The sequence below is a fragment of the Balaenoptera borealis genome (genome assembly GCF_965194805.1).
Source record: "Balaenoptera borealis genome assembly, chromosome: 3".
In the NCBI taxonomy this organism is placed as follows: domain Eukaryota; kingdom Metazoa; phylum Chordata; class Mammalia; order Artiodactyla; family Balaenopteridae; genus Balaenoptera; species Balaenoptera borealis.
In genome coordinates, this window is record NC_138866.1 from 28,520,536 (window position 1) to 28,546,454 (window position 25,919).

At 41.1% G+C, this 25,919-nt stretch overlaps 1 protein-coding gene and 1 long non-coding RNA gene across 7 annotated transcripts in view; one reads left to right on the forward strand and one right to left on the reverse strand.

Annotated features, from left to right (window-relative positions):
* Positions 1-458: 458 nt before the first annotated feature.
* Positions 459-25,919, reverse strand: part of LOC309625016 (peroxisomal succinyl-coenzyme A thioesterase-like) — a 42,162-nt gene continuing 16,701 nt past the window's right edge. Inside the window, exons 1-4 of one of the 5 annotated variants that reach the window (XM_082383966.1) lie at positions 8,338-8,801; positions 6,171-6,373; positions 3,737-4,338; positions 459-1,265 (exon numbers count right to left, since the gene is read on the reverse strand). In XM_082383966.1, the coding sequence (XP_082240092.1) occupies positions 1,196-1,265; positions 3,737-4,338; positions 6,171-6,373; positions 8,338-8,794 (1,332 nt within the window). In that variant the 5' untranslated portion in view covers positions 8,795-8,801 and the 3' untranslated portion in view covers positions 459-1,195. Of the gene's footprint in view, positions 4,339-6,170; positions 6,374-8,337; positions 8,802-25,919 lie in introns of those variants that run through there. The other 4 variants (XM_082383967.1, XM_082383961.1, XM_082383968.1 and 1 more) reach the window with 4 other exon arrangements.
* On the forward strand, positions 8,906-25,814 carry LOC309625032. Of its 2 annotated transcripts, XR_014242298.1 has the most exons (6): positions 8,912-9,010; positions 21,770-21,817; positions 22,122-22,244; positions 23,325-23,492; positions 23,569-23,701; positions 25,681-25,814. It is a non-coding gene; the product is annotated as an uncharacterized lncRNA (long non-coding RNA). The 2 variants fall into 2 exon arrangements; XR_014242297.1 differs by lacking the exon at positions 21,770-21,817 and having other exon boundaries at positions 8,906-9,010.

Consider the following 25,919-nt stretch of genomic DNA (forward strand, 5'->3'; position numbering starts at 1 on the left):
AGAAGACTGCAATTGAGTAATGAGTTAAGAGGTTTTTAAATTTTATCTGTATTACTTGAATCTTTTACAATGAAGACTGTACTTATATAAGTAATTTAAAATTTGTTTTCCAGTATAGAATTCTATCTTAAAATGTACATGTAAACTGAGGTTAATTAACCCAGGTAAAACCATTCTATTAAACTGCTGTGTCAAGTAAGATGTGTGGATATGTAATCTTGAATTCCCTTTGGAACAATCTCATTTTCAGATATATATCTTATCGCTCTTACCCCATAAATAAGATTGTAATTATCATGTATTCTGATTTATGGATGGGAAATATTTGCCACTGAAAGCACATGGTTACTGGACCAAAAACCTTGTCTCTTTGAAAAGTACTTGTTTAAAGTCTGTCTTTGGAGAATACATGGCCGACTCCCAGTTTTAGAAAACAACTCAAGGAATTTTTTTAAAAAAAATAAATTTATTTATTTATTTATGGCTGCGTTGGGTCTTCGTTGCTGCACGAGCACTTTCTCTAGTTGCAGCAAGCCGGGGCTATTCTTCGTTGCGGTGTGTGGGCTTCTCATCGCAGTGGCTTCTCTTGTTGCGGAGCACGGGCTCTAGGCACACGAGCTTCAGTAGTTGCAGCACGTGGGCTCACTAGTTGTGGCTCACGGGCTTAGTTGCTCCACGGCATGTGGGATCTTCCTGGACCAGGGCTTGAACCCGTGTCTCCTGCACTGGCAGGCGGATTCTTAACCACTGCGCCACCAGGAAAGTCCCTAACTCAAATAATTTTGACTTCTGCCCCCCACATCCATCATTATAGTGGCCATGAATATTGGATTTTGTGCATCTCTGCATGTACCACCTGAAAAAACAGAATGCTTTCCACAAGCTTTTATCTTCCCAGTGTGCAAAGACCATTTAAAATGAATGTACGCAATAGCTTAACCATGATACTCTGAAAGAATTAAGAAGTGTTTGTGGTTTTCAGTTTGCTGAAATTTGTAACAGGTTTATACAAATATTTCTTAAAGGATCAGTGGTTGACAAAAACATGTATCAATATTTGCTTTCAAAATGGTTCATTGGCCTTTCTCACCCTGATGGAAGTACTTTCAAGGGCATTAGGCGTACAAACAAAAGCAGAACAATGGGCTGAATTTGGTTATATTTTCTGATTTGTTTTTTGTTGCTGTTGTTGTTTTTAAGTGTCTCCAATTAAGTTTCTTTTAGGCTTCAACTTCTTTGATCCACTAAGCATCAAGGAAAAATTACTGTCATTGAAAAACAAAAATCAATATGTTAAAAAATGGCTCCTTACTTCTTATTATTTTAAGTCTGAACTCTCCATCTTCCTCTCATGGGTGGGTCAAATAGTGGGCAGCGGGGGGAGCGCTGGTCACACCCCTGTGTCTGTGATGCCTGTGGCAAAAAGACTCTGCTGGAATAGGTCTCTGTGGGTGAGGAGAGCTCAATAAAATGGTGGTTTCCAAAATAAATATGTAAATCTGAACTCTCCAATTTGGCTTTTGGAGCCTCCATTATGGGACCCTAACTTACCCTTGACTTTCCAGTTAAGTGATCCTCATCAGTCAGCTCTGCACTATTTGAGCTTATCTCCTCAGGTTGGAAGGCTGTAGAGCCAAATGGTCAATGAAGGCCATGGACTTTGGAGTTGGACTGGCCCAGTTCTCCCATCAACCAGATATATTTCTTAACCCTCCTGGGTCTCAATTTCCTCATCTGAAATAATAAGAGCTAATATTTGAGAGTTTAAATATGTTACGTGCTTTACTTGGATGACCTAATTTAATCACAACAGCCCAATGAAGTAGTTTCTATTATTATCACTATAATTATGCCCACTTTATAGATGAGGAGATCAAGGCTTAGAGAGGTTAATAACTTACCCAAGGTCACACAGTAAGCGATGGAGCCTGGGATTTATATCTACTGTAGAGGCAACCTTGAGGGTACTACCCTTTACATCATTTAATGTTTCTTAGTACGACAGCCTTTGGGAGAAACTGATTTCTAAGCTTTGATTTTATTTTATAAAGGCTGTAAATTGTGTGTAACTGATTAGGTTTCCTTCTCTGCATAAACCACTAGAAAACAAATGACTGAACGAGTGGCCCAATCAAGACAAGTATATAGGCCTCATAATAAGCACTATTGTATTAGCCTCATTTCTGGCTCCATTTTATGGATACCTTTTCTCTTTGTCCCTTTTAATTCACATTTACCATATTTTAGGTAGCTTTGTAACAACCTGAAATTCTTTTTGAAATCTTAGAGACAGGGGGCCATATATAATCAACTCTGAGGGGAAAGTGACCAAATGTCTTAGTCAGTATAGGGCATTCCAAGGCTACTTTATTAGTAAGGAAGAAATTAGGATGTAGGGCCACCCCTACACCTAGTGCTTTAGTACACAGATATGTTTAGTCAACACCCTCATGTTTAAGCTTCTGGTGTTACCTTTCCGCCCCTTACTTCTCTCACCCTCCCAGCCATTTTCCTTATAACTTCTTCCTGTGATATCCCACCCCAAAGGCATCTCTAGAGTAGCAGGACCACCTCGGAGTGAGTTAAAGCACAGGCTCTAAGGATTCAAATCACAGAAAATTATACTCATAGTGAATAAATACACTCGACACGTATTTTTAACAATTGGTCAAAATTAAGTTACCTCTAAGGAACCCTTCTCCTCATTAGATTAAGATCTAATGGGCATTTGCTTGAATAGACTCAAATTGGTGAAAGACAGTATGTGCCCAGCAAGCCAAGTGATGTGTCTCAGAAAAATATTCTTGCACTCAGGGAAGACCCTCTGCTCTGGTCTCATGACTCTAGATAGTGCCCAGTATAAGGCAATGGATTGAGATAGACTGATCCCAGTCCTTCCCAGTAGGAAGATAATAGGAACAGATGGTGCCAGGAGGAAGTCTAATTTGTCAGGTATAAGCTGGCATCCAAAGATTAAGTCCTGAAAATCTATTGGCATCAAGGCATTCCTCTAGGTAGCCAAGTACCGAGACTGAGAATTCAGACGGTAAATACAGAGGAAGAATATCAACAGTATATATCAATAAACTGTTTTGCTTACAGCAATTTTTTTGTAAAGGATTCAATTTTACTTTGTAAAGTATCCTTTGAATTTTAAATTCAAAATTTGTAAAGGATACTTTATCAGTAAGGAAGAAATCAAAGTCTAGGGCCTCATTCATAAAATAAAAGCAAAGCTTAGGATACTAAGTATGTGAATGCCCCCAGTCTTCAGAGTGGGGTTCAGAAACAAGAATGAAGCAGAGTCCATTCCTTAAGGGACTCAAGTGCTCAGGTTCCCAAGGTTCAGACATGGTCAGTTAGGACCCAAAGAGTATATGGGACTCTTAGCAGTACAAAAGCTCAGTCCTCAGAACCAGAACACAAGGCCAAATCTAGGCCAGCAATTGAGACTTGGGCAGGCACTTCTTACATTTTTCCTGCTTAAGGTTAAGATTGGTCCTACAGATAAGATCAGAGTTAAGCCTATACACTGGGAAAAGTTCAGGGGAGAAAGGGATGGACCCAGCAGTGAAGAGAGTAGTGTTGCTAAGGCTCAGAATCCAGTAGGACCTGACAAGGAAGCTGAGATGGTTGCTTTGTTACAAAAAGGTTCCTAGGTGCTCTGGAAAACCTAATACATGTTGTATGACTAGGATTTTTATTAATAGTATATGGTCTATGATTACAATGTTACAATTTGCTGGGCTTGACAGATTTTTTACCATTGAGGTGTTTATGGAAGAAAGTTTGGATTTGCTGCCAGGCATCTACCTGTGCCCTTGAGTGAGCCTTTGGCTCACCTCCATAGAATACTGGGTGGCCCAAAACTGAATGTACAGAGGCTCTACATAGAGGAAAATAAGGCGGATCAATACAATGGCCAGTTCCTGGGTAGTAGATTATCTGGGGTCTGTCTTTCCCATGGGCTTGTAACCGTTCAGAGGCTATCTGAGCATAGAATTCACTCTTCCAGCCATAATCATCCATGCCAACGATAAACAGGAAGGGTCCCTGGGCCTCTTCCAATGGAATAAGACTTCGGTGGTTGGATTTCTCCAGTGGGTCGTTCCAAATATCCACCAAATTCAAAAGGCCTGACTCAGTGATTTTATATTTTCCTGGGTCACTGCTGAGATTAGGAATAATCATATCCTTGTAATGCAGAGGAGCTATTGTGTTGGCCACACAGGCATTAATAACTACAGTAGCTGTGATGCCCTTCAAGAAAGAGGCCATTGAGAGACACAGGTCACCTCCTTTGGAGAAGCCAAGAAGCCCAACACTAGGGCCTTTCACCTGATGAAAAGGGAGAAAGAAAGAGAGAGAGAACAAGTCTAGAATTCATAAATGGAGAACTTAAACTGTGATTTTACATTGTCTAGGCAGCTTTCTCAAATGTCATTTGCTTTCCTTTCTTAGGCAACAATCCACAAAGTTCAAATGTATCTTCTAATAAGCAAATCAATTTTTTTTTTTTTTTGGCTGCGCTGGCACGGCATGCGGGATCTTAGTTCCCTGACCAGGGATTGAACCCATGTCCCCTCCATTGGGAACACAGAATCTTAACCACTGGCCTGACATGGAAGTCCCAAACAAATCAATTAATTTCCTGGTACACAGGCCCTCCACTAACATTTATGGCGACTAGGTCAAGAGTACACACAGAGGCCCATATACCCTATACCTAAATACTTAAAAGTTATAAATATTTGAAAATTAAATAAAATATATTCTTTTCTGCTACCTTGATAAATATACCTCCATAACAACTTATAAGGTCAGGTTCAAATTTTATATCTTGGAACTTCCTGGAGTTCTGTACTGGAACATGGCATGGGGGGAGCGCCAGCCCCTGGCCCTAGTCCCTGGTCCTTGGCCAACTCTCTTTCTCTTCCCATCCCTGCCTGGCTCCATCATGTACCATAAGGGCCCTCTCACACATGCGTTTGGACAACCCAGCCTGTATGTTTAAGGCCTAGGTGTATTCACATTAATGGACCCAGAGAAGAGGCATAGGGCTTGGAAGCAGGATCAGAGCTGGTTGGCAGATAATTCTGGGGTTCCAGATCCAAAGGGCATGGTGTGAGGGGCACATGGGTTCCAGGTAGACACATTCCCTTGGTCCCTCAACTCCGCACCCGTGGTCAGGGATGCAGCCAAAGGAAGGCCAGAGAGTGGTCATCTAAAACAAAAGGTCCAGAGCAGAAGCCCCTCTTGCCTAGGTCTAAGGGCAAAACTGATAGTATATATTGGTCTCTTCTTGTTCCTGGGGGCTTATATCCCATAAATAAACCAGTCATCAGAGTTCATGATCATCTAGGTTTTAGCAGCTCTATTGAGACCAGTCCCTGAATTCTAACAGAGTTAGACCTTGCAGTACATCTTACTCCTTAACATTAGAATGTTTGGGTTTCTTGAAGTCTAGATAGTAGCAAAGACTATGTATTCCATTGATAAGCATACCAAAATGTTTTAATTAATTTTTCCAGTCTCATATAAGAACTTTCTCTACAAAACCACAATACCATTAACACACTTAACAAAATTAATGGTTCCGTAATATCATCGAATACACAACCGCTATTCAAATGTCACCAATTGTCTCAAAAATCTCTCTACAGTCAAACTTTTTTCTCTATACATTTACAATAATCTTTTTTTTTGGGGGGGGTGCCGTGCTGCACAGCATGCGGGATCTTAGTTCCCCAACCAGGGATCAAACCCCCATCCCCTGCAGCGGAAGCGCTGAGTCTTAACCACTGGACTACCGGGGAAGTCCCTACCTTTATCTTACAAATGAGACAAACTGAATTCCAGAGAGGGAAACTGCCTTATTCAGGATTATAATGCCACATGGTGGTAGACACAGAACCAGAACTTAAGGTTAGTAACTTTTTAGTCTAGCTCTTTGAATTCTGGTCAAGAACTAAAGGGAACTAAACAGTTGAGTCTTAAGGGATTGGAGAGAGATGGGCAGAAATGAAAATAATAATCCTAACAACTTTTGAAGGAGCCTTTGTGTCTCATGGCATATTTCCAGCCCTGGGTGTCCTGGTAGAGCTTTTGGATCCAGCCCTGTGTCTGCTCTACCCCCTCTCCTCTGCATTCAGGTGAGCACCAGAACCCACCTTTGGATGTTGCAGCATGAAGTCCACAGCTTCTTCAAAGTACTCCAGGCACACATTATTCAAATATTCAGGGAGGTCTTCAAATCTGAAATAAGCCAGAGCAAGCACAGCAAAACCATGTCCAGCCAGGAGGCTGGCCCTGTATTCACAAAGGCCACCACCACTTCCAAAAAGATCGAGGATTCCAGGGAATGGTCCTGTACCTGGAGAGCACCACAAATCATAAGGAGTTTCAGACACTCAAAAGACATTCTTGGGTTTCAGATTTTGGCAGTCAGCAAAGAGAAGTTTTTAAAGCAAGGAAGGTTGTGGGTGGGAGTTTGGTGGAAAAGGACCCTTTTTACTTTGTCTTTTTTTTTTTTTAATAAACTTTGGGGAGAAGGGAGGGGGAACAAAATGCCTTATTTTCTCCATAATTTTTCACATATTTGCAAACAACAACAATAATATAAACCAAATTAGAAATAACATAAGATGAAATGTACATTTTCCACCAAATTTTCCTCAAAAAAACCCCCAAAAAACTGAGAATGCTTTGACAGCTGTAAAGCGCTCTACATATACAGGGGATTATTAGACTATACTCCCCACCTCCTTACACCCTCTGCTCCAGCCTTAAAGAACTCCATTCCTAAATGTGCTATGCTCTCTTTGGCCCTGAAAATGGTGTACACTATTCTCCTCTCCTCTCCACCATTTCTGAACTGGTTGACTCATCAGTCTTCAAATCTAAGTTTAGATCTCCCTTCCTGGAAGACTTCCCAGATGCCCTCCAAGGCTGAGTTGAATTACATAGCCTTTTATATGTTCCCACCAGCACCCTGGGTCTGTACCTCCCCTATCATAGCACTTACCACACTTACAGATCCAAGTATAGTTGCCAGTATCCTCCATTAGGCAGTAGGTACAGTGAGGCCCATGTCTGAATTTGCTAGCTAATGTATGTAGCATAGTCCTTGATTTAACACATGTTTGTTAAATAATTGAACTTTTCTGCATTATTTACAAAAAGCCTTTGAGTCAGAAAACAATAAATTTTAAATGGGCCACAGAGTACATACTAAAATAGTTAACAACTGACTTGATTGAAATATCGCAACTAGGCAGTGAAAGATGTTTTTTTTTTGAAAGATTTTTTAAAAAATTAAAGTCTTTAGGAGATTCTTATTGAATCTGTCAGTATGATTTATTGAGCTCTTATTATATCCCTGTGTAAACCTCTAGGCATACAGAGATATGGAGATGTATAAGTCCCAATTCCAGACCCAGGAGTTCACAGTTGAGTGGGCAGTGCTAGTTAAGGCTGTGAATTGCTGAAGAGCTGTAAGAATAAAGCAGGGCCTCCTGTTTTGGAGAATAATCACAGAATTCAGTTTAGGGATTCTGTGAGCAGTGGCAACTCCAGCATTTCTATATAGCAGGGGTTTCAGTCAGGAATTTGGTTGGAAGGGGTGGGTCAGTTGTCTTGTTTACAGGCCACTTTTACCTACCAGCACCTTGTTTTTACTTAGACTAGGGTTTCTCAACCTTAGCACTATAGACATTTTGAGTAAGATATTTCTTTGTTGTGGGGCTGTCCCGTGGATTGTGGATGTTTAGCACCTACCCACTAGATGCCAACAGCACCCTCTCCAGTTGTGACAATCAAAAATGTCTCCAGATATTACCAAATGCCCCTGGAGTGGGGGAGAATCATCCCAGGTTGAGAACCACTGACAGACTGTTTATTATGGGGGAGGGGACCTTCAGGGAGTCTTTTGTTTGTTTTTTAGTATTATGGGGCACTGCCTGTATCTCTGGGTTTTAGTTTCCTTAGAACTTTGATGTGAAAGAAGGCAAAAATCACTCCCGCACACCAGCAGAAGTCACTGCCTAATATTAGTATCTGAGACACAGCTGCATGGCTGGCACATAGCAGCATAAATACACTTTTTGAGTACTCTGAATGAACTTTTAGCATATAGCTAAGGGAATGGCAGTACCTCCAGGAAGTGCCCTGAAATTGAGAGGAGAAACTTCCACCCAGAATTCATGATAGACTTGGGAGCTTGAGGACGAATTTAGGGAAGTTCCACAACCACGGGGTTCCCTAGCCAGGCAAGGGGCCGCCCAGGGTCTCAGGACTCTATCTGGCTTTCCACAACAGCCTGGGAAGTGGGCTGCTCACCTGGCGGCAGGAAGAGCGTGGCGCGCACCCGGCCTGAGCGCACGGGCTCGCGCCGCATCCCCGGCGCCAGAAAGTCGCGCTCCTGCACCGCCCGGCCCAGGAGCCCTCCGGCCTCCGGGTCGTGGCCATCGAGCACCTCCAGCTCCACGGCGAAGGGCGTCTGCACGTCCCGCTTCACCAGCCGCAACAAGGGCTTCTCGGACTCTAGAGCCCAGAGGAGCCCCATGGGCTCGAGCCCCGCGAAGCTGCCGCCCAGCGCGGGCGCGCGCTCCAGGTCCAGCTGGCCGTGGGCGTCGGCGCAGTAGCGCGCGTGGGCTCGGAAGAGCGCGTCCTTCTCGTCGCGCAGGGACGCGCGCAGCGTGACCTGCTGCCCCGGGGCCAGGCCGCGCACAACCATGCGCACCGGCTCGTCCCAGCGGCAGCGGCCCGCAGGCTCCAGCGTCACCGTCGCCGCCATGCGGATCCCAGCGGAGAAGGGGCGGCCCGGCGGAGTCAAGGGCAGGGCCTGGCGTCTCTCCACCTCCCTGGGGGGCGGTCGCAGTTGGAACGTTTGCGCTACTCCCTTTGGGCGGCCGAAGGGACACTTGCTAAACCGCTTTGTGAGGTCTCCTGGAGTTTGTGCGATCCACTACTGCCTGCCTGGAAGAGTATCTGCTAAAATAAGAGTTTTACGGTAATTATTAATCCTGCGGTCCAATATGGCGAGTGTCGAAATAGAAGTACAAAGATTGCTGACAGCTAAAGGATTGGGAAAGATACCGGGCAGTTCCAAGAAGCTGGAGTATTGTTGACTTAAAAAAATGCACAGCGTGAAGAGTTGTGAGTTAAGTTTTATTTGGGGCAAAATGAGGACTGCAGCCCGGGAGACAGCATTTCAGATAACTCTGAGAAACTGCTCCAAGGAGGCGGGGTGCGGGGGGTGGGGGGGGTGGGGGGAGGAGCCAGGATATATAAGAGTTTTGCAACCAAAGGAAGGTAGTCGGGAAGTCAAAAGATTATTGTTAATGAAAGAAAACCAGATATCTCAAGTTAAGGAATTTAGTGCTTTTTCTATGTATGGGAAGATGCAAGAGTCTGGGCTCACTGAAATCATTCCTTTGATATGCACCTCAGCTATCTGGGGCCAGTACCCTATATTTTCACATCCTGAGTTTCTTCAGGGCTCATTGCAGGAAGTGGCTGCAGTCTGATGGCTGCTACATGGCAGGTATTCTTTTCAGCCCTGAGTTTCCTCAGGGCTCACCAGCTCACGTTGGAGGGTTGCAATCGTTGATGACTGTGACATCCTTTGTTTATTGATATGGCAGGAAATATTCCATTTATAAATATTCCATTCGATTTATAAATATTTGATTTATCAGTATTAAAAAGCATCCCAGGTGATTGTAATTCAGGGGATCACTGGAAACATAGTCCTAATCCTACCCTTAACCCTCAATCCTTTACCGAGCCTTTTTCCTAGAGCTAAGGATACCTACAATGGCTTCCAGAGCAGGGAGATGTTTCTGGAGGGAGAACTTCCTGGGTTCCAGTCTGATCCTGCTCCTTAATAGCGTGGTGATCCTTAGCAAGGTACATAATTAAGCCTCTGAATCCAGTTTCCTTATCTGTAAAGGATTTATTGTGATGGTTAAATGGGCAAACATATGGCCTGACACTGCACTGATACTGTAGTAGGTGCTCAGTAAGAGTTTTGTTCTTCAACTCACAAATCTGGTCACTGGCAGTGTCAGTGTTTTTTTTGTTTGTTTTGTTTTCTTCTTTTTTAAATTAATTAATTTATTTTTGGCTGCGTTGGGTCTTCGTTGCGGCATGTGGGCTTTCTCTAGTTGCGGCGATCAGGGGCTACTCTTCGTTGCAGTGTGCGGGCTTCTCATTGCGGTGCCTTCTCTTGTTGCGGAGCACAGGCTCTGGGCACGCGGGGTCAGTAGTTGTGGCTCGCGAGCTCTAGAGCGCAGGCTCAGTAGTTGCAGGCTTACCTCTTCTGCGGCATGTGGGATCTTTCCGGACCAGGGCTTGAACCCGTTTCCCCTGCATTGGCAGGTGGATTCTTAACCACTGCGCCACCAGGGAAGTCCCAGTGTCAGTGTTGAGTTGTGTTGGGGTTCTGGCAGGAAACAAGTGGCACTTTAAAACTGGGCAATTGGAACAGAGTTTCATAAAGGGACTATTTGCAAAGGCATAGGCAAGGGTAAAAAAACAAAACAAAACGCAGCACGGTTTGGTGCAGAACCTTGGGTCTGAAGGCTGAAGGAGAGAGGGCTGCCTGCAGGAGCTGTAGCCTTCATGGAGGGAGGCAGGCAACCTGTGGTGAGGTGGCAAGAGTGGGAGGAATAAACACCTGACCTCACTCTCCTCCGGCCCTTCAGTGTCTTGCGAGCGCCTCTCTTTGGCTGAACACAGCCATTCAGCTCAGCCTACCTGTGTACAGAGGGGAGTGGATGGACCACGTAGAAGATGTCCAGGAAATGGAAGCTCAGTAAATACTAATAAACTGAAGAAAAAGACATCAGACTAGGCCCCAGATCGCAGAGTTCCATGAATTTTCCCCATTCTATCTCCTGAAGTAACTACGGCAGCATATTTTAAATACCTGTGGTTTCAAGTGTTACAGACTTTCCTCAATCTAGGAACACTCAGCTTACAAAAATTGACCTGGGCTGCTACAGCCACCAGCACAATTGCCCTCAGATTTCAGAAAGGCAGGGAGAAAGATGGCTTCTTCCTTCCCCTTCCCTGATGCCCAGGTTGCTGTGAAGAGGCACAGAAATGGCTCCCAGGCACATGAGGGAAAAGCAGCTAAGGAGGAGGCCTAAGCTGGGCCATTCAAAACTGCCCTACTTTGGGGAATTCCATAGGAACTCCAATGGAAGAAGTAGGTACTATGCAGGCTAACCGCCAGGGGATACCCATAATCTGCAAAAGAATCAGCTGCTATAAGAATATACTTTGCAGGCTTCCCTGGTGGCGCAGTGGTTAAGAATCCGCCTGCCAGTGCAGGTGACACGGGTTCAAGCCCTGATCCGGGAAGACCCCACATGCCACAGAGCAGCTAAGCCCATGCGCCACAACTACTGAGCCTGTGCTCTAGAGCCCGTGAGCCACAACTACTAAGCCCACGTGCCACAACTACTGAAGCCTGCACACCTAGAGCCTGTGCTCTGCAACAAGAGCAGCCACCGCAATGAGAAGCCCACGCACCGCAGTGAAGAGTAGCCCCCGCTTGCTGCAACTAGAGAAAGCCTGCACGCGGCAATGAAGACCCAACGCAGCCAAAAATAAATTAATTAATTTTTTTAAAAAAAGGAATACACTTTGCTTTCATAAGAGAGGAGTGGCTTCTTACAGATTCCAGTGCTTGTCTAGTGATTTGATGAAGTGGCTGTAGTGACGAGCTATCTTCAGTATTAAACATAAAAATTAATTTCTATGCCTCTATTTTAGGGGTAGGGACTTCATGCACGGATGAAAGCTTTTGCTTGATCTAGGGTAGAATTTCTTTGGTTATCCCAGATAAGTACACTCCCAGAAAGGTTTCTCTCTGAGAGGGCTCCTGAATTTTTCTGTGTTTAATAGCACACTGCCTTTCAGTTATAAATTCAGTATGGAAAGGCTGAGTTTCAGAAACAATTGCTTCTGAGTCACCTCTGACCAGTATGCCAGCAATATAATGAGTAATTTTACTATCTGAATTAGGTTTAGGACACCTGTTTAAATCCCACCTTCACAGATTATGACAAATGTTAGAGAATTGAAATATCTTGGAGGCAAGACTGTAAAGGTAAATCACTGGCTGCCGAGTGAGAGCAAACTGCTGTTGATATTTAAAACGTATTGGGACTGAAAACAATGCTTGTAAAATCAATAAAAGGATTTCAGTCAGGGGTGATTTAGAAAGCTCTTCCTATAGAGAAACAATGTCAGCCATAGTTAACACCAAATTCACTGTTTTCTGTAATTCTCAGTCAACACCCAGATCCATCTGCTTTTCTGATAACCCCAAGTGAGAGTTAAAGGGGAAAGAGGCAGGAGGTGGGAACAGACTCCCAGTTATTCCGGTATCATAGGTGTGGTTTCACTGATGATCCTGGGCCTGGTACTATTTCCTATTACCATTTGGTAGGACAAGAGAGCTCCACGTTTCTGTTTTTAGCAACCAGTATCTATCCATTTGAGTACATTCTTTCTCCAAGATTGCAATAACTTAATTTCAATAATCATCTCATGGTTAATAGTATTGTATCAATGTTAACTTCCTGATTTTGATGTTTGTACTATGGTTATGTAAGAAGTTAACATTAAGGGAAATCAAGATGAAGAGTATAGCTGGGCTATTTTTGCAACATTTTTGTAAGTCTAAAATTATTGCAAAATAAAAAGTTAAAATACCAGGGAGTCATGAAACCACTCTAGAGGATGCCTTTGGTCCTCTGTGTCCAACTTGTAGGGTTAATAAAACCTGCCCACCTCAGTCAGATCCTTGCTCTTCCATATCCTTGAACACTAGTCTTTCCCATTTGATTGAAGTTTCCAGGAATTTGCATTATGTCTGATCCGGTATCCAAAATCCCTTGCCTTTGGTAAAAGTAAAAATAAAAGACACATTTTTCATTTTCACCAAAAACTTTATTTAACAACATATTCACCCTTTTGTTCCACTACCTTCTGCCATTTTTCTGGCAACTTCATGATTCCATCTTCCCAAAACTTTTTATCTTTTTGAGCAAAGAACTGTCCCAGGTGCCTTTTACAGTTTTCCAGGGAATTGAAATTTCTTCCATTAAGAGAATTTTGTAAAGACTGAAATAAATGGAATTCCGAAGGTGCAATGTCTGGTGAATACAGCGGATAAATCAGAACTTCCCAGCCAGGTTGTAACAGTTTTTGCCTGGTCATCAAAGAAACATGTGGTCTTGCCTTATCCTAATGGAGGATTATGCATATTCTGTTGACTAATTCTGGACACTTTTCATCAAGTGCTGCTTTCAATTGGTCTAACTGAGAGCAGTACTTGTTGGAATTAATCGTTTGGTTTTCCAGAAGGAGCCCATAATAGAGGACTCCCTTCCAATCCCACCATATACACAACATCACCTTCTTTGGATGAAGACCGGCCTTTGGTGTGGTTGTTAGTGGTTTATTTCGCTAGTCCCACCATCTCTTCCGTTCCACATTATTGTACAGTATCCACTTTTCATCACCCATCACAATTTGTTTTAAAAACGGAATGTTTTTGTTACGTTTAAGTAGAGAATTGCATGTGGAAATACGGTCAAGAAGGGTTTTTTCGCTTAATTTATGTGGAACCCAACCATCAAAGCAATTCACATAACCAAACTGGAGCAAATGATTTTCAACGCTTGATTTGGATATTTTGAGTATGTTGGCTATCTCCCGCGTAATATAACGTTGATTGTTCTCAATTAATGTCTCGATGTGATTGCTATCAACTTCAACTGGTCTACCCGATCGTGCAGCATCGTCCAGCAAGAAATCTCCAGCACAAAACTTCACAGACCACTTTTGACATGTTCAATCAGCCACAGCACCTTCTCCATACACGGCACAAATCTTTTTTGTGTGTTTCAGTTGCGTTTCTACCTTTCTTGAAATCATAAAGCATAATATGCTGAAAATGTTGCTTTTTTTCTTCCATCTTCAATATTAAAATGGCTACACAAAAATTCACTAGTTTTGATAAGTTTTTTTTAATGCACGCTGATATGTCAGCTATCATAATACAATCTAACAAAATTGTTTCGAATGAAGTTAAAGACAACTAAGCACTCCTAGAGCCACCTTATGGGAAAAAACGAACAAACTTTTTGGCTAACCCAATATATAACGTGCTCCTATTTTTGGTACATAAATGTTTACAAATGTTATGTCCTCTTTTTGGATTGATACTTTTATCATCATATACTGTTCTTTGTTTTGTTACACTCTTTGTTTTAAAGTCTCTTTTGTGTGATATAAGTATTGGCACCCCAGCTTTCTTTTATTTTCCATTGCATCTTTTTACATCCTTTCACTATCAGTCTGTTAAGTGTCTTTGTGTTTGAAGTGAGTCACTTGTAGGCAGCATATAGAAGGGTCTTGCTTTTTTATTCAGCCACCTTATATCTTTTGATTGGCAAATCTACATTACATTTAAAGTAATTATTGATAGTTATATACTTATTGCCATTTTGTTAACTGTCTTCTGGTTCTTTTTGTAGTTCCTCTCTGTTCCTTTTTTCTTTTTCTCTCTTCCCTTGTGGTTTGACTGTTTTCTTAGTGTTATGTTTAGATTCCTTTCTCATTTTCCTTTATGTATTTACTATAAGTTTTCTCTTTGTGGTTACCATGAAGTTCACATATAACACCTTATGTATATAACAGTCTTTATTTAAGTTGATAGTAACTTAATTTTGAACACATTCCAAAGCTTTATATTTTTACTCCCCCCTATGCTTTATATTTTTGATGACACATTTTACATCTTTTTAATGTATCCCTTAACTATGGTATTTTCATTAATTTTAATACTTTTGTCTTTTGCCCTTTATAAGTGATTGATCCACTACCTTTATTATTTATTTACATATTCCAGTGAGATATTTACTTTCATATGTTTTCTTTTTATTAATTAGTGCCTCTTCTTTTTAGCTTAGGGGAGTTCCTTTAACATTTGCTGCATTTGCTGAAAGGCCAGTTTAGTGGTGATGAACTCCTTTACTTTTGCTTACCTGGAATACTCTTAATGTGTCCTTCAATTCTGAATGATAACGTTGCTGGGTAGAGAATTTTCAGTTGGCAGTTTTTTCCTTTCAGCCCTTTGAGTGTATCATGCTACTCTTTTCTGGCCTATAAAGTTTCTGCTGAAAAGTCTGTTCATAGGCCTATGGTGTTTCCTTTGTACATAATAGGTTGCTTTTCTCTTGCTGCTTTTAAGATTCTCTCTTTCTCCTTAACTTTTACCATTTTAATTATAATGTATCTTGGTGTGATTCTCTTTGAGGTCATCTTACTTGGAATTCTCTAGGCTTCCTGGACCTGGATGTCTCTTTCCTTCCCAGATGAGGAAGTTTTCAGCCATTATTTCTTCAAATAATTTTTCTGGCCCTTTCTCTCTCAGTACAGGTAAAACTATCTTTCTTGGCTTTGATGTTACTGTGAGGAAAAAGAAAATCAAACCAGAAAACCAGAAAACCACAGTTATAACTCTCAGCATGCTCCACAGATTCTTAGTAATCTATCTCATTAATATTAATGCCATAGTATCTAATTTTCACCTTTAAATGAGAGTAGTGTAAAACCCCCCAACCTCAGGCAGTCTGGGTGTTGTGAGTGGTCACAATTTCAAATGCAAGTCCAACTCATCTGACTTTAGATTGGACTGACATGCAACATAGACCCTGGACCATAGTTTTTTCATATTTTCTGGATATATACCCCAGAGTGGAATTGCTGGATCATCTGATAGAACTATTTTTAATTTTTTGAGGAATCTCCATACTGTTTTCCATAGTGGCTGCACCAATTTACATTCCCACCAACAGTGTACAGGGGTTCCCTTTCCTCCACATCCTCACAAACATTTCTTATTTGTAGTCTTTTCATGATGACCATTCTGACAAGTGTGAGGTGATATCTCATTGTGGTTTTGATTTGCATTTCTCTGGTGATTAGCGATGTTGAGCATCTTTTCATATGCCTGTTAGCCATCTATACATCATCTTTGGAAAAATGTCTATTCAGGTCTTCTGACCATTTTTTAATTGGGTTGTTTTGTTCTTTTTGATATTTAGTTGTATGAGTTGTTTATGTATTTTGGATATAACCCCCTTATTGGTTATATCAGTTGCAAATATATTCTCCCATTCAGTAGGTTGCCTTTTCGTTTTGTTGATGGTTTCCTTTGCTGTGCAAGCCCAAGTTTAGGGTAGGTCCCATTTGCTTCTTTTTGCTCTTATTTCTTTTCCCTTAGGGAACAGATCCAAAAAAATATTGCTATGATTTATGTCAAAGAGTGTTCTGCCTGTGTTTCCTTCTAGTAGTTTTATGGTTTCAGGTCTTATATTTCAGTCTTTAATCTATTTTCAGGGGTTTTTTTTTATATTGTGTGAGGAAATGTTCTAATTCCATTGTTTTACATGTAGCTGTCCAATTTTCCCAGCACCACTTATTGAAGAGAGTGTCTTTTTGTCACTGTATATTTTTGCTTCCTTTGTCATAGGTTAATTGGCCATAGGTGTGTAGGTTTATTTCTGGGCTCCCTATTCAGTTCCATTGATCTGTATATCTGTTTTTGTGCCAGTACCATGCTGTTTTGATGACTGTACCTTGATAGTATAGTATGAAGACAGGGAGCATGATACCTCCAAGTTTGTTCTTTTTTCTCAAGATTGTTTTGGCAATTCAGGACCTTTTGCTTTTCCATATAAATTTTAGGATTATTCTACTTCTGTGAAAAATGTCTTGGGTATTTTGATAGGGATTGCATTAAATCTGTAGACTGCTTTGGGGAGTATGGCCATTTTAACTATTAATTCTTCCAGTTCAAGAACACAAGATATCTTTCCATTTCTTTGTATCATCTTCAATTTTCTTCATCAATGTTTCATAGTTTTTAGTGTATAGGTCCTTCACCTTCTTGGTTAAGTTTATTCCTAGGCAGTTTATTCTTTTCAATGTAATTTTTTTTTTTTTTTTTTTTTAAAGAGAAACTGAATTTTAATTAATTAATTTATTTATTTATTTATTTATTTATTTATGGCTGTGTTGGGTCTTCGTTTCTGTGCGAGGGCTTTCTCTAGTTGCGGCAAGCGGGGGCCAATCTTCATCGCGGTGCGCGGGCCTCTCACTGTCGTGGCCGGCCTCTTTTGTTGCGGAGCACAGGCTCCAGACGCGCAGGCTCAGTAGTTGTGGCTCACGGGCCTAGCTGCTCCGCGGCATGTGGGATCTTCCCAGACCAGGGCTCGAACACGTGTCCCCTGCATTGGCAGGCAGATTCTCAACCACTGCGCCACCAGGGAAGCCCTCAATGTAATTTTAAGCAGGGTTTTTTTTTGTTTGTTTCTCTTTCTGATTGTTCATTATTAGAGTATAGAAAAGCAACATATTTCTGTATATTAATCTTGTATCCTGCAACTTTACTGAATTCATTTATTAATTCTAATAATTTCCAGTAGTTTTAAGAGTTTTCTATATATAGTATCATGGCATCTGCAAATAGTGACAGTTTTACTTCTTCCCTTCCAATTTGGATGCTTTTATTTCTCTTTCTTTTTTGATGCTGTGGCTAGGACTTCCAACATAATGTTAAATAGAAGTGGCAAGAGTGGGCATCCTTGTCTTGTTCCTGAATTTAGAAGAAAGGCTTTCAGATTTTCACTGTTGTGTATGATGATAGCTGTGGGTTTGTCATAAATGGTCTTTATTATTTTCTGAAATGTTCCTTCTGTACCAACACTGATGAGAGTTTTTGTCATGAATGGATATTGAATTTTGTCAAATGATTTTTCTGCATCTATTGTGATGATCATATGATTTTTATCCTTCTTATTGTTAATGTAGTATATCACACTGATGATTTGCAAATATTTAACAATCCTGGCATCCCTAAAATAAATCCCACTTACTGGGATATATGATCCTTTTATATATTGTTGGATTCAATTTGCTAACATTTCATTGAGGATTTTTTGCATCTATATTCATCTAAGATATTGGCCTGTAATTCTCTTTTTTTTGTACTGTCATTGTCTGGTTTTGGAATCAGGGTAATGGTGGCCCTGTAGAATGATTTTGGGAGTGTTTTGTCCTCTTCAATTATTTGGAATAGTTTGAGAAGGATAGGTATAAACTGTTCTTTATATGTTTGATAGAAGTCCCCTGTGAAGCCATCTGGTCCTGGACTTCTGTTTGCTGGGAGTTTTGTTGGTTTTTTAAAATTTAAATTTATTTATTTATTTATTTATGGCTGTGTTGGGTCTTCGTTTCTGTGCGAGGGCTTTCTCTAGTTGTGGCAAGCGGGGGCCACTCTTCATCGCCGTGCGCAGGCCTCTCACTATCACGGCCTCTCTTGTTGTGGAGCACAGGCTCCAGATGCGCAGGCTCAGTAATTGTGGCTCACGGGCCCAGTTGCTCCGCAGCATGTGGGATCTTCCCAGACCAGGGCTTGAACCCATATGTCCCCTGCATTGGCAGGCAGATTCTCAACCACTGTGCCACCAGGGAAGCCCCCCTGCTGGGAGTTTTTAAAATTACAAATTCAATTTCACTACTAGTGATTGGTCTTTTCAAGTTGTCTTTTTCTTCCTGATTCAGTCTTGGCATAGTGTACGTTTCTAGACATTTGTCCATTCCTTCTAGGTTGTTCTGTTTGTTGGCTTATAACCGTTTATGGTATTGTCTTATGGTTATTGGTTGTTATTTCTCCTCTTTCGTTTCTTATTTTGTTTATTTGGATCCTCTCTCTTTTCTTCTTGATGAGCCTGGCTAAAGGATTACTAATTTTGTTTATCTTTTCAAAAAAATAGCTCTTAGTTCATTTCATTGATCTTTTCTAATTTTTTTGTTCTCTATTTTATTTATTTTCTCTGTGATCTTCATCATTTTATTCCTTCTGCTGACTGTGGGCTGTGTTTGTTCTTTTTCTAATTCATTTACATTAGGTTGTTTATTTTAGATTTTTCATGTTTCTCCAGGAAGGCCTGTATCACTATAAACTTCCCTCCTAGAATTGCTTTTGCTGAATCCCATAGATTTTGGAAAGTTGTGTTTACCAGATAAAAAAGTCAAAGTCAAATAAAAATTCTAACTGAATTAGGGAAAAGGATAGATGAACACAATGAGAATTTTAACAAGGAACTAGAATATATAAAAAAGACCCAATCAGAAATGAAGAGTTCATTAACTGGAATAAAAAACACACAAGAAGGAATGAATAACAGATTAAGTGATACAAAAAACACATAAGTGATTGGGAAGATAGAATAATGGAAATCACCAAAGATGAACAGCAAATAGAAAAACAAATTTAATGGGTGTTCCCTGGTGGCCTAGTGGTTAGGATTCTGGGCTTTCACTGCCATGGCCCAGGTTCAACCCCTGGTCAGGGAACTGAGATCCCTCAAGCCGTGCGGTGTGGCCAAAATAAAATAAAATCCCAGCTCTATCATTAAAAAAAAAAATTTTTTTTTAATGAAAATAGTTTAAGAGATCTTTGGGATAACATCAAGCATACCAAAATTTGCATTATAGGGGTTCCAGAAGGAGAAGAGAGAGAGAAGGGGATCTAGAATGTATTTGATGAAATTATTGCTGAAAAATCCCCAAACCTGAAGAAGGAAACAGATATTCGGGTACAGGAAGCACAGAGGGATGAACCTAAACAGACCCACACTAAGACATATCATAATTAAAATGGAAAAACTTAAAGAGAGAATTCTAAAGTCAGCAAGAAAAAAAACGAAGAGTCATATATAAGGGAAACTGCATAAGGCCATCAGCTGATTTTTTCTGCAGGCCAGAAGAGATTGACATGATATATTTAAAATGTCAGAAGGGAAAAATCTTCATCCTAGGATACTCTACCCAGCAAGATTATTGTTCAGAATTAGAGAAATAAAGAAATTTTCAGAAAAGCAAAAAGAAAAAGAGTTCATCAATAATAAACCTACGCTAAAAGAAATGTTAAAGGGTCCTCTCTAAGTGGAAAAGAAGTAAGATTCCATAGGAAAGGAAAAATCCCACTAGGAAAGGAAAATATGAAGTAAGAGCTGAAGATTAACTACTTAAAGAAGCTAGTATGAAGATTCAAAGGCAATAAACTGTAAAATCAACTATAACTACAATGAACAGTTAAGGGATAAACATGAAAATGTAAAACATGACAACAAAAACACAAAATATGGGTGAGGGGAATAAAAAATGTAGATCTTTTAGAATGTGTTTGAACTTAAATGACTGCCAGTTCAAAACAAGTAGATTTAGATATAGTTCATCATATATGAAACCTGTGGTAAACACAAATCAAAAACCTACAATAGAGGAGCTTCCCTGGTAGCACAGTGGTTGGGAATCTGCCTGCTAATACAGGGGACATGGGTTTGAGCCCTGGTCTGGGAAGATCTCACATGCCACAGAGCAACTAAGCCCATGCGCCACAACTACTGAGCCTGCACTCTAGAGCCCGCAAGCCACAACTACTGAGCCCACACACCACAACTACTGAAGCCCGCGTGCCTGTAGCCTGTGCTTAGCAACTGCAACAAGAGAAGACACTGCAACGAGAAGACTGCGCACTGCAATGAAGAGTAGGCCCTGCTCACCTCAACTAGAGAAAGCCTGCACGCAGCAATGAAGACCCAACACAGCCAAAAAAAAATGAATAAAATAAATAAATTTTAAAATATATATTAAGAGAAAGCCTACAATAGATACATGAAAACTAAAGAGAAAGGAACACAAGCACACTACTAAAGAAAATCATCAAACCACAAGGAAAGAAAGAAAAAGAAGAAGAAATAAACAGAGAAGAAATACAAAAACAACTGGAAAACAAGAAACAAAATGAAAATAAGTACATACCTATCAATAGTTACTTTAAATGTCAATTGACTAAATGCTCCTATCATAAGACATAGCTGATTGGATTAAAAATAAAAACAAGACCCATCTATATGCTGTCTACAAGAGACTCACTTCAGAACTAAAGACACACACAGACTGAGGGTAAGAGAATGGAAAAAGATATTTCATGCAAATGCAAATGGAAACGACCAGAAAGTTGGGGTAGTGATACACATACCACACAAACTAGACCTTAAAATAAAGGCTGTAACAAAAGACAAAGATAAAGGGATCAATACAAGAAGAGGCTATTACACTTGTTAACGTATATGCAACCAATACAGGGGTACTTAAATATACAAAGCTATATTAACAGATATAAAGAGAGAAATTTACAATAATAATAGTTGGGGACTTTAACACCCCACTTACATCAATGGACAGATCATCCAGATAGAAAATCAATAAGGCAACAGTGGTCTTAAATGAGAAAATGGGGGAATTCCCTGATGGTCCAGGACTCAGCGCGTTCACTGCTGGGTGCCCGGGTTTAATCCCTGGTCGGGGAACTGGGATTTCACAAGCCACAGGGTCCAAGAGACAATGGACCTGTTGGACCTAATAGATAGGATATTACACCCCAAAACAGCACAGTACACATTCTTTTCAAGTGCACATGGAACATTCTCCAGGATAGGTCACATGCTAGGCCAGAAAACAAGTCTCAACAAATTTAAGAGGACAGAAATTATATCAAGCATTTTTTCTATGTGTATTTTAAACCCCGCAATATGTTATTTGTAAATATTTATATTTACATGCATATTTAACCTTTTTCATTATATTCCATTTCTTCCTTCATTTCCACCTTGAGTCATCTTCATTCTGCTTGAAGAACACCCTAGTTTTTCCTTTATTGCAGGTATGCTATTTTAATTCTCTTAATTTCTATTTTTCTGAAAATGACTATTTTGATTCTGTTAAATTTTTTTCAATCAATTTTATGAACAATATATACTTTCGTATTTAAGAATCTATTTTGCTAGAATAGGCTTCGAGGTTGTCAGATGTTTTCTTTTGACACTTTAAAGGTTTTTCAGTGGTTCCTGATTTCCATCATAGCTGTTGAGAAGTCAGTTGTTAGACTTACTGCTGTTTCTTTGAAGGTTGACTTTTTTCTGTGGTTGCTGGTAAGATTTTTTAATCTTTGTCTTTCTTTTCTGCAGTGTTCCATTGCCTTTTGCTACGTAACAAACAATTCTGTGGACAGATTGCATTTTCTAAAGATGATCGTGACAAATAACTCCCATCTCACATGCCCTTCTAGAAACTTGCCATTCCCCTATCAGGTGATAGTCTATACACATTTTCCTTGCACCTAATGTCTCTGTGTCTGCCTCAACCAGTAGAGTACAGCTGAAGCAATGATATGTGACTTCCAAAGCTAAGTCATAAAAAGGCCATGTATTTCTGCCTTCCTCTCTCGGACCATTCATTTTTAAAACCCAGATATCATGCTGTGAGGAAGCTCAAGCAGCCTGTGGAGAAATTCATGTGCACAGGTATCACAACTGTCTTTAGGACTAGGTGGAAGGTAGAAATTGGAAGGGCTCCAGGGAGACTATTAGTGAAAGCCTAAAGGAACTCATGAAGGCCATTATTGATGGCCTAAAGGAAAGTAAAATAAATTTATTGGAAGCTAGAGGCAACACTGACACCTGCAGTAATGTGAAAAAGGGTAAATATACCTAATGAATTCAATGATCTAGCTAAAGTGATTTCCCAGCAGAGTACTGACAGTGCCACCTGGCTTCTGCTTGCTGCCTATGACAAAATATACAAGAGGAAGAGGTGAGCTAAGAATGAACTGCTAAATAGGAAGCAACCAGGACTTGCCAAGCTTGACAATAATACTGTTTCTCCTTTCCAGCTTCTCCAGATGGTAAATTATTCTGTAATTAAGACAGGACCTCAAAGCAAAGTCAAACCTAGGGTGGGTCTGTGGGAGAGACTTTGTAAAGACCTCAAAGATTCAAGGTAGTGCTTCATAGAACATTTTAGAATGACAAAGGTCCTCTAAAGATTTTCAGGTGTACCTAACAGATCCTGTCTATTAAATAACAGAATTTATGGGAATCTTAAGGATGTTTGCCTGCAGCATTCTCCCAAGGAGCCCCAGATAGAAAAGTTCCTATCTCAAACAGATTTGTAGTGGTGTATTGTCTAAGGAAGTGAACCCCACTGATATTTTTTAGAAAACCTACATAATTCTTAAGAGAATGGTTCTGGTGGAAGCACAATGAGTTTGAACTAAAAGAGATAGAGACAGTGCAAAATAAAAAGAGATCTTTGGATGCCTCATCTTTTTCATCCAGGAAGCAGATCCAGGAGGCTTTTTTGCTAATTTAATTTTCTTATGGGAAATATAGGTTTCAACTCAGAGGGTGGAACCAAGAGCTACAGAGAACAACTCACAGAGAGTAAACTGAGCACCAATGGAAGAATTGGCAACATGTTCTCAGCTGGATTTCAGAATGGCTAGGGGCCAGTGACTGTCGTGTGCCTCCCATATTCCCCATTTTTGAACAGGAATATCTGTAAGAATTATCTTATACCTGCCTACCATCGTATTCTGGATGTCTGTGTGTGTGGACAGCTAACTTGTCTCTTTAGTTCACAGATCTTCAGATTGAGAAGAAAGATACTCAAGGAGCTATACCCAAGGGATTATACCTAAGGAACTTCATCTGCACCTGGACCTGATATAAATGATACAATCTTGGACTTTGAGCCTGAGCATGATGCTGTAATGGAATGAGACTTTGGGCGGGGGTGGGCTTTAAAGGAGGGATGACCATATTTTACACGTGGGAGGAATGTGAACCATTGTGGCTAGAAGGCAGATTTTCCAAAGGTGGTTACAATGTTTCCCATTCCACCTGCTCTTCTAGAATCTTTCCACTCTCCTTTTGAGAGGTGGACTCCACGTTCTCCTTGAACTTGGTGGGTCTTTGTGATTGCCTTGACCAGTAGTGTACAGCAAGAGTGACGCTATGTAGCTTCCAAGACTAGGTCAAAAACATGCCATACAATTCAACTTTGCTATGTTGGGATGCTCACTCTTGGAACCCAGCCCAATTAGCCATTGTAAAGGCCCACATGGAGAGAACTGAGACCCTGTGAACCATAGCCCTGCCTGAGATCTTAGCTGACAGCCAATACCAACTTGCCTGCCACGTGAGTGAGAAAAATTAATGGTTAATGTTTTTTTTAAAATAAATTTATTTATTTTTGGCTGCATTGGGTCTTCTTTGCTGTGCGCGGGCTTCTCTCTAGTTGCAGAGAGCGGGGGCTACTCTTTGTTGTGGTGCGCAGGCTTCTCAATGTGGTGGCTTCTCTTCTTGTGGAGCACGGGCTCTAGGCGCAGGTTTCAGTAGTTGTGGCACGCGGGCTCTAGAGCGCAGGCTCAGTAGTTGTGGCTCACGGGCTTAGTTGCTCCGCAGCATGTGCGATCTTCACGGACCAGGGCTTGAACCCGTGTCCCGTGCATTGGCAGGTGGATTCTTAACCACTGTGCCACCAGGGAAGTCCGAGAATTGTTAATGTTTTAAGCCTCTGTGTTTTGGGGTGGTTTGTTACAAAGCAATAGATAACTGAAATGCCCCCCAAAACACAGTCACATAAAAAAATATTGTGTTCACAGATCCACAATTTGGACAGTGCTTGACTGGGACAACTCTTCTCTGTTTCAGGATATCTAAAGCCTTCACTGGGAAGATTCAAATGGCTGGGGGCTAGAATCATCTTGAGGTTTTTTCAGTCACATCCCTGTACTTGGGCTGAGGTGACTCAAAGGTTGAGCTCATTTGGGACTGTTACAGGAAGAGCTTACAGTTGGCCTCTCCGTGTATTTGGGGCTTCCTCACAGCATCACAGCCTCAAAGTTGTAAAACTTCTTAGGGTGGCTCAGGGCTCCAAGAGCAGGTGTTCCCAGCAAACAAGGTGGGATCACCTTTATGGCCTTTACGACCTACCTTCTGAAATCATAAAGCATCAATTCTGCTGTACTCTACTAACTGAGGCAGTCAGAAACCCATCCAGATTTGAGGGGAGGGGACATAGATCTCCCACCTCTTGGTGGCAGAAGTGTCAAAGAATTTATGTTATAAATTCTATGTTATAAAACTGCCACAAACAATTTTTCTGTGATGTGTTAAATATGGTTAACTTGCTTGAGGTTTATGGTTGTTATGAACTGAATGTGTCCCCTCAAAACTCATATGTTGGGCTTCCCTGGTGGCGCAGTGGTTGAGAGTCTGCCTGCCAGTGCAGGGGATACGGGTTCGGGCCCTGGTCTGGGAGGATCCCACATGCCGCGGAGCGACTGGGCCCGTGAGCCACAATTACCGAGCCTGCGCGTCTGGAGCCTGTGCTCCGCAACGAGAGAGGCCGCGATGGTGAGAGGCCCGCGCACCGCGATGAGGAGTGGCCCCCGCTTGCCACAACTGGAGAAAGCCCTCGCACGGAAACGAAGACCCAACACAGCCACAAATAAATAAATAAATTAATAAAAAAGAAAGGCAAGTAACTTTATTAAAAAAAAAAAACAAACAAAAAAAACTCATATGTTGAAATCCGAAACCCCAATGTGATGCTATTTGAAGGTAGAACCTTTGGGAGGTTGTTAGGTTTAAATGAAGTCATGAGAGTGAAGCCCCCATGATGGGATTAGTATCCTTATGAAATGAGGAAGAGAAACTGGAGCTCCCTCTCTCTCCCTGCCAGGTAAGGACACAGGAAGAAGGCAGCCATCTATAAGCCAGGAAGAGGCCCCACCAGGAACTGAATCTGCCAGAACCTTGATCTTGGACTTCCCAGCCTCCAGAACTGTGAGAAATAAATGTCTGTTGTTTAAGCCACTCCATCTATGGTATTTTGTTATAGAAGCCTAAGGTGACTAAGACATAGTGCTGTTGGAATATGTGGCTGATGTCTTTGTCAGCTTTCGAAAATTCTCAGCCATT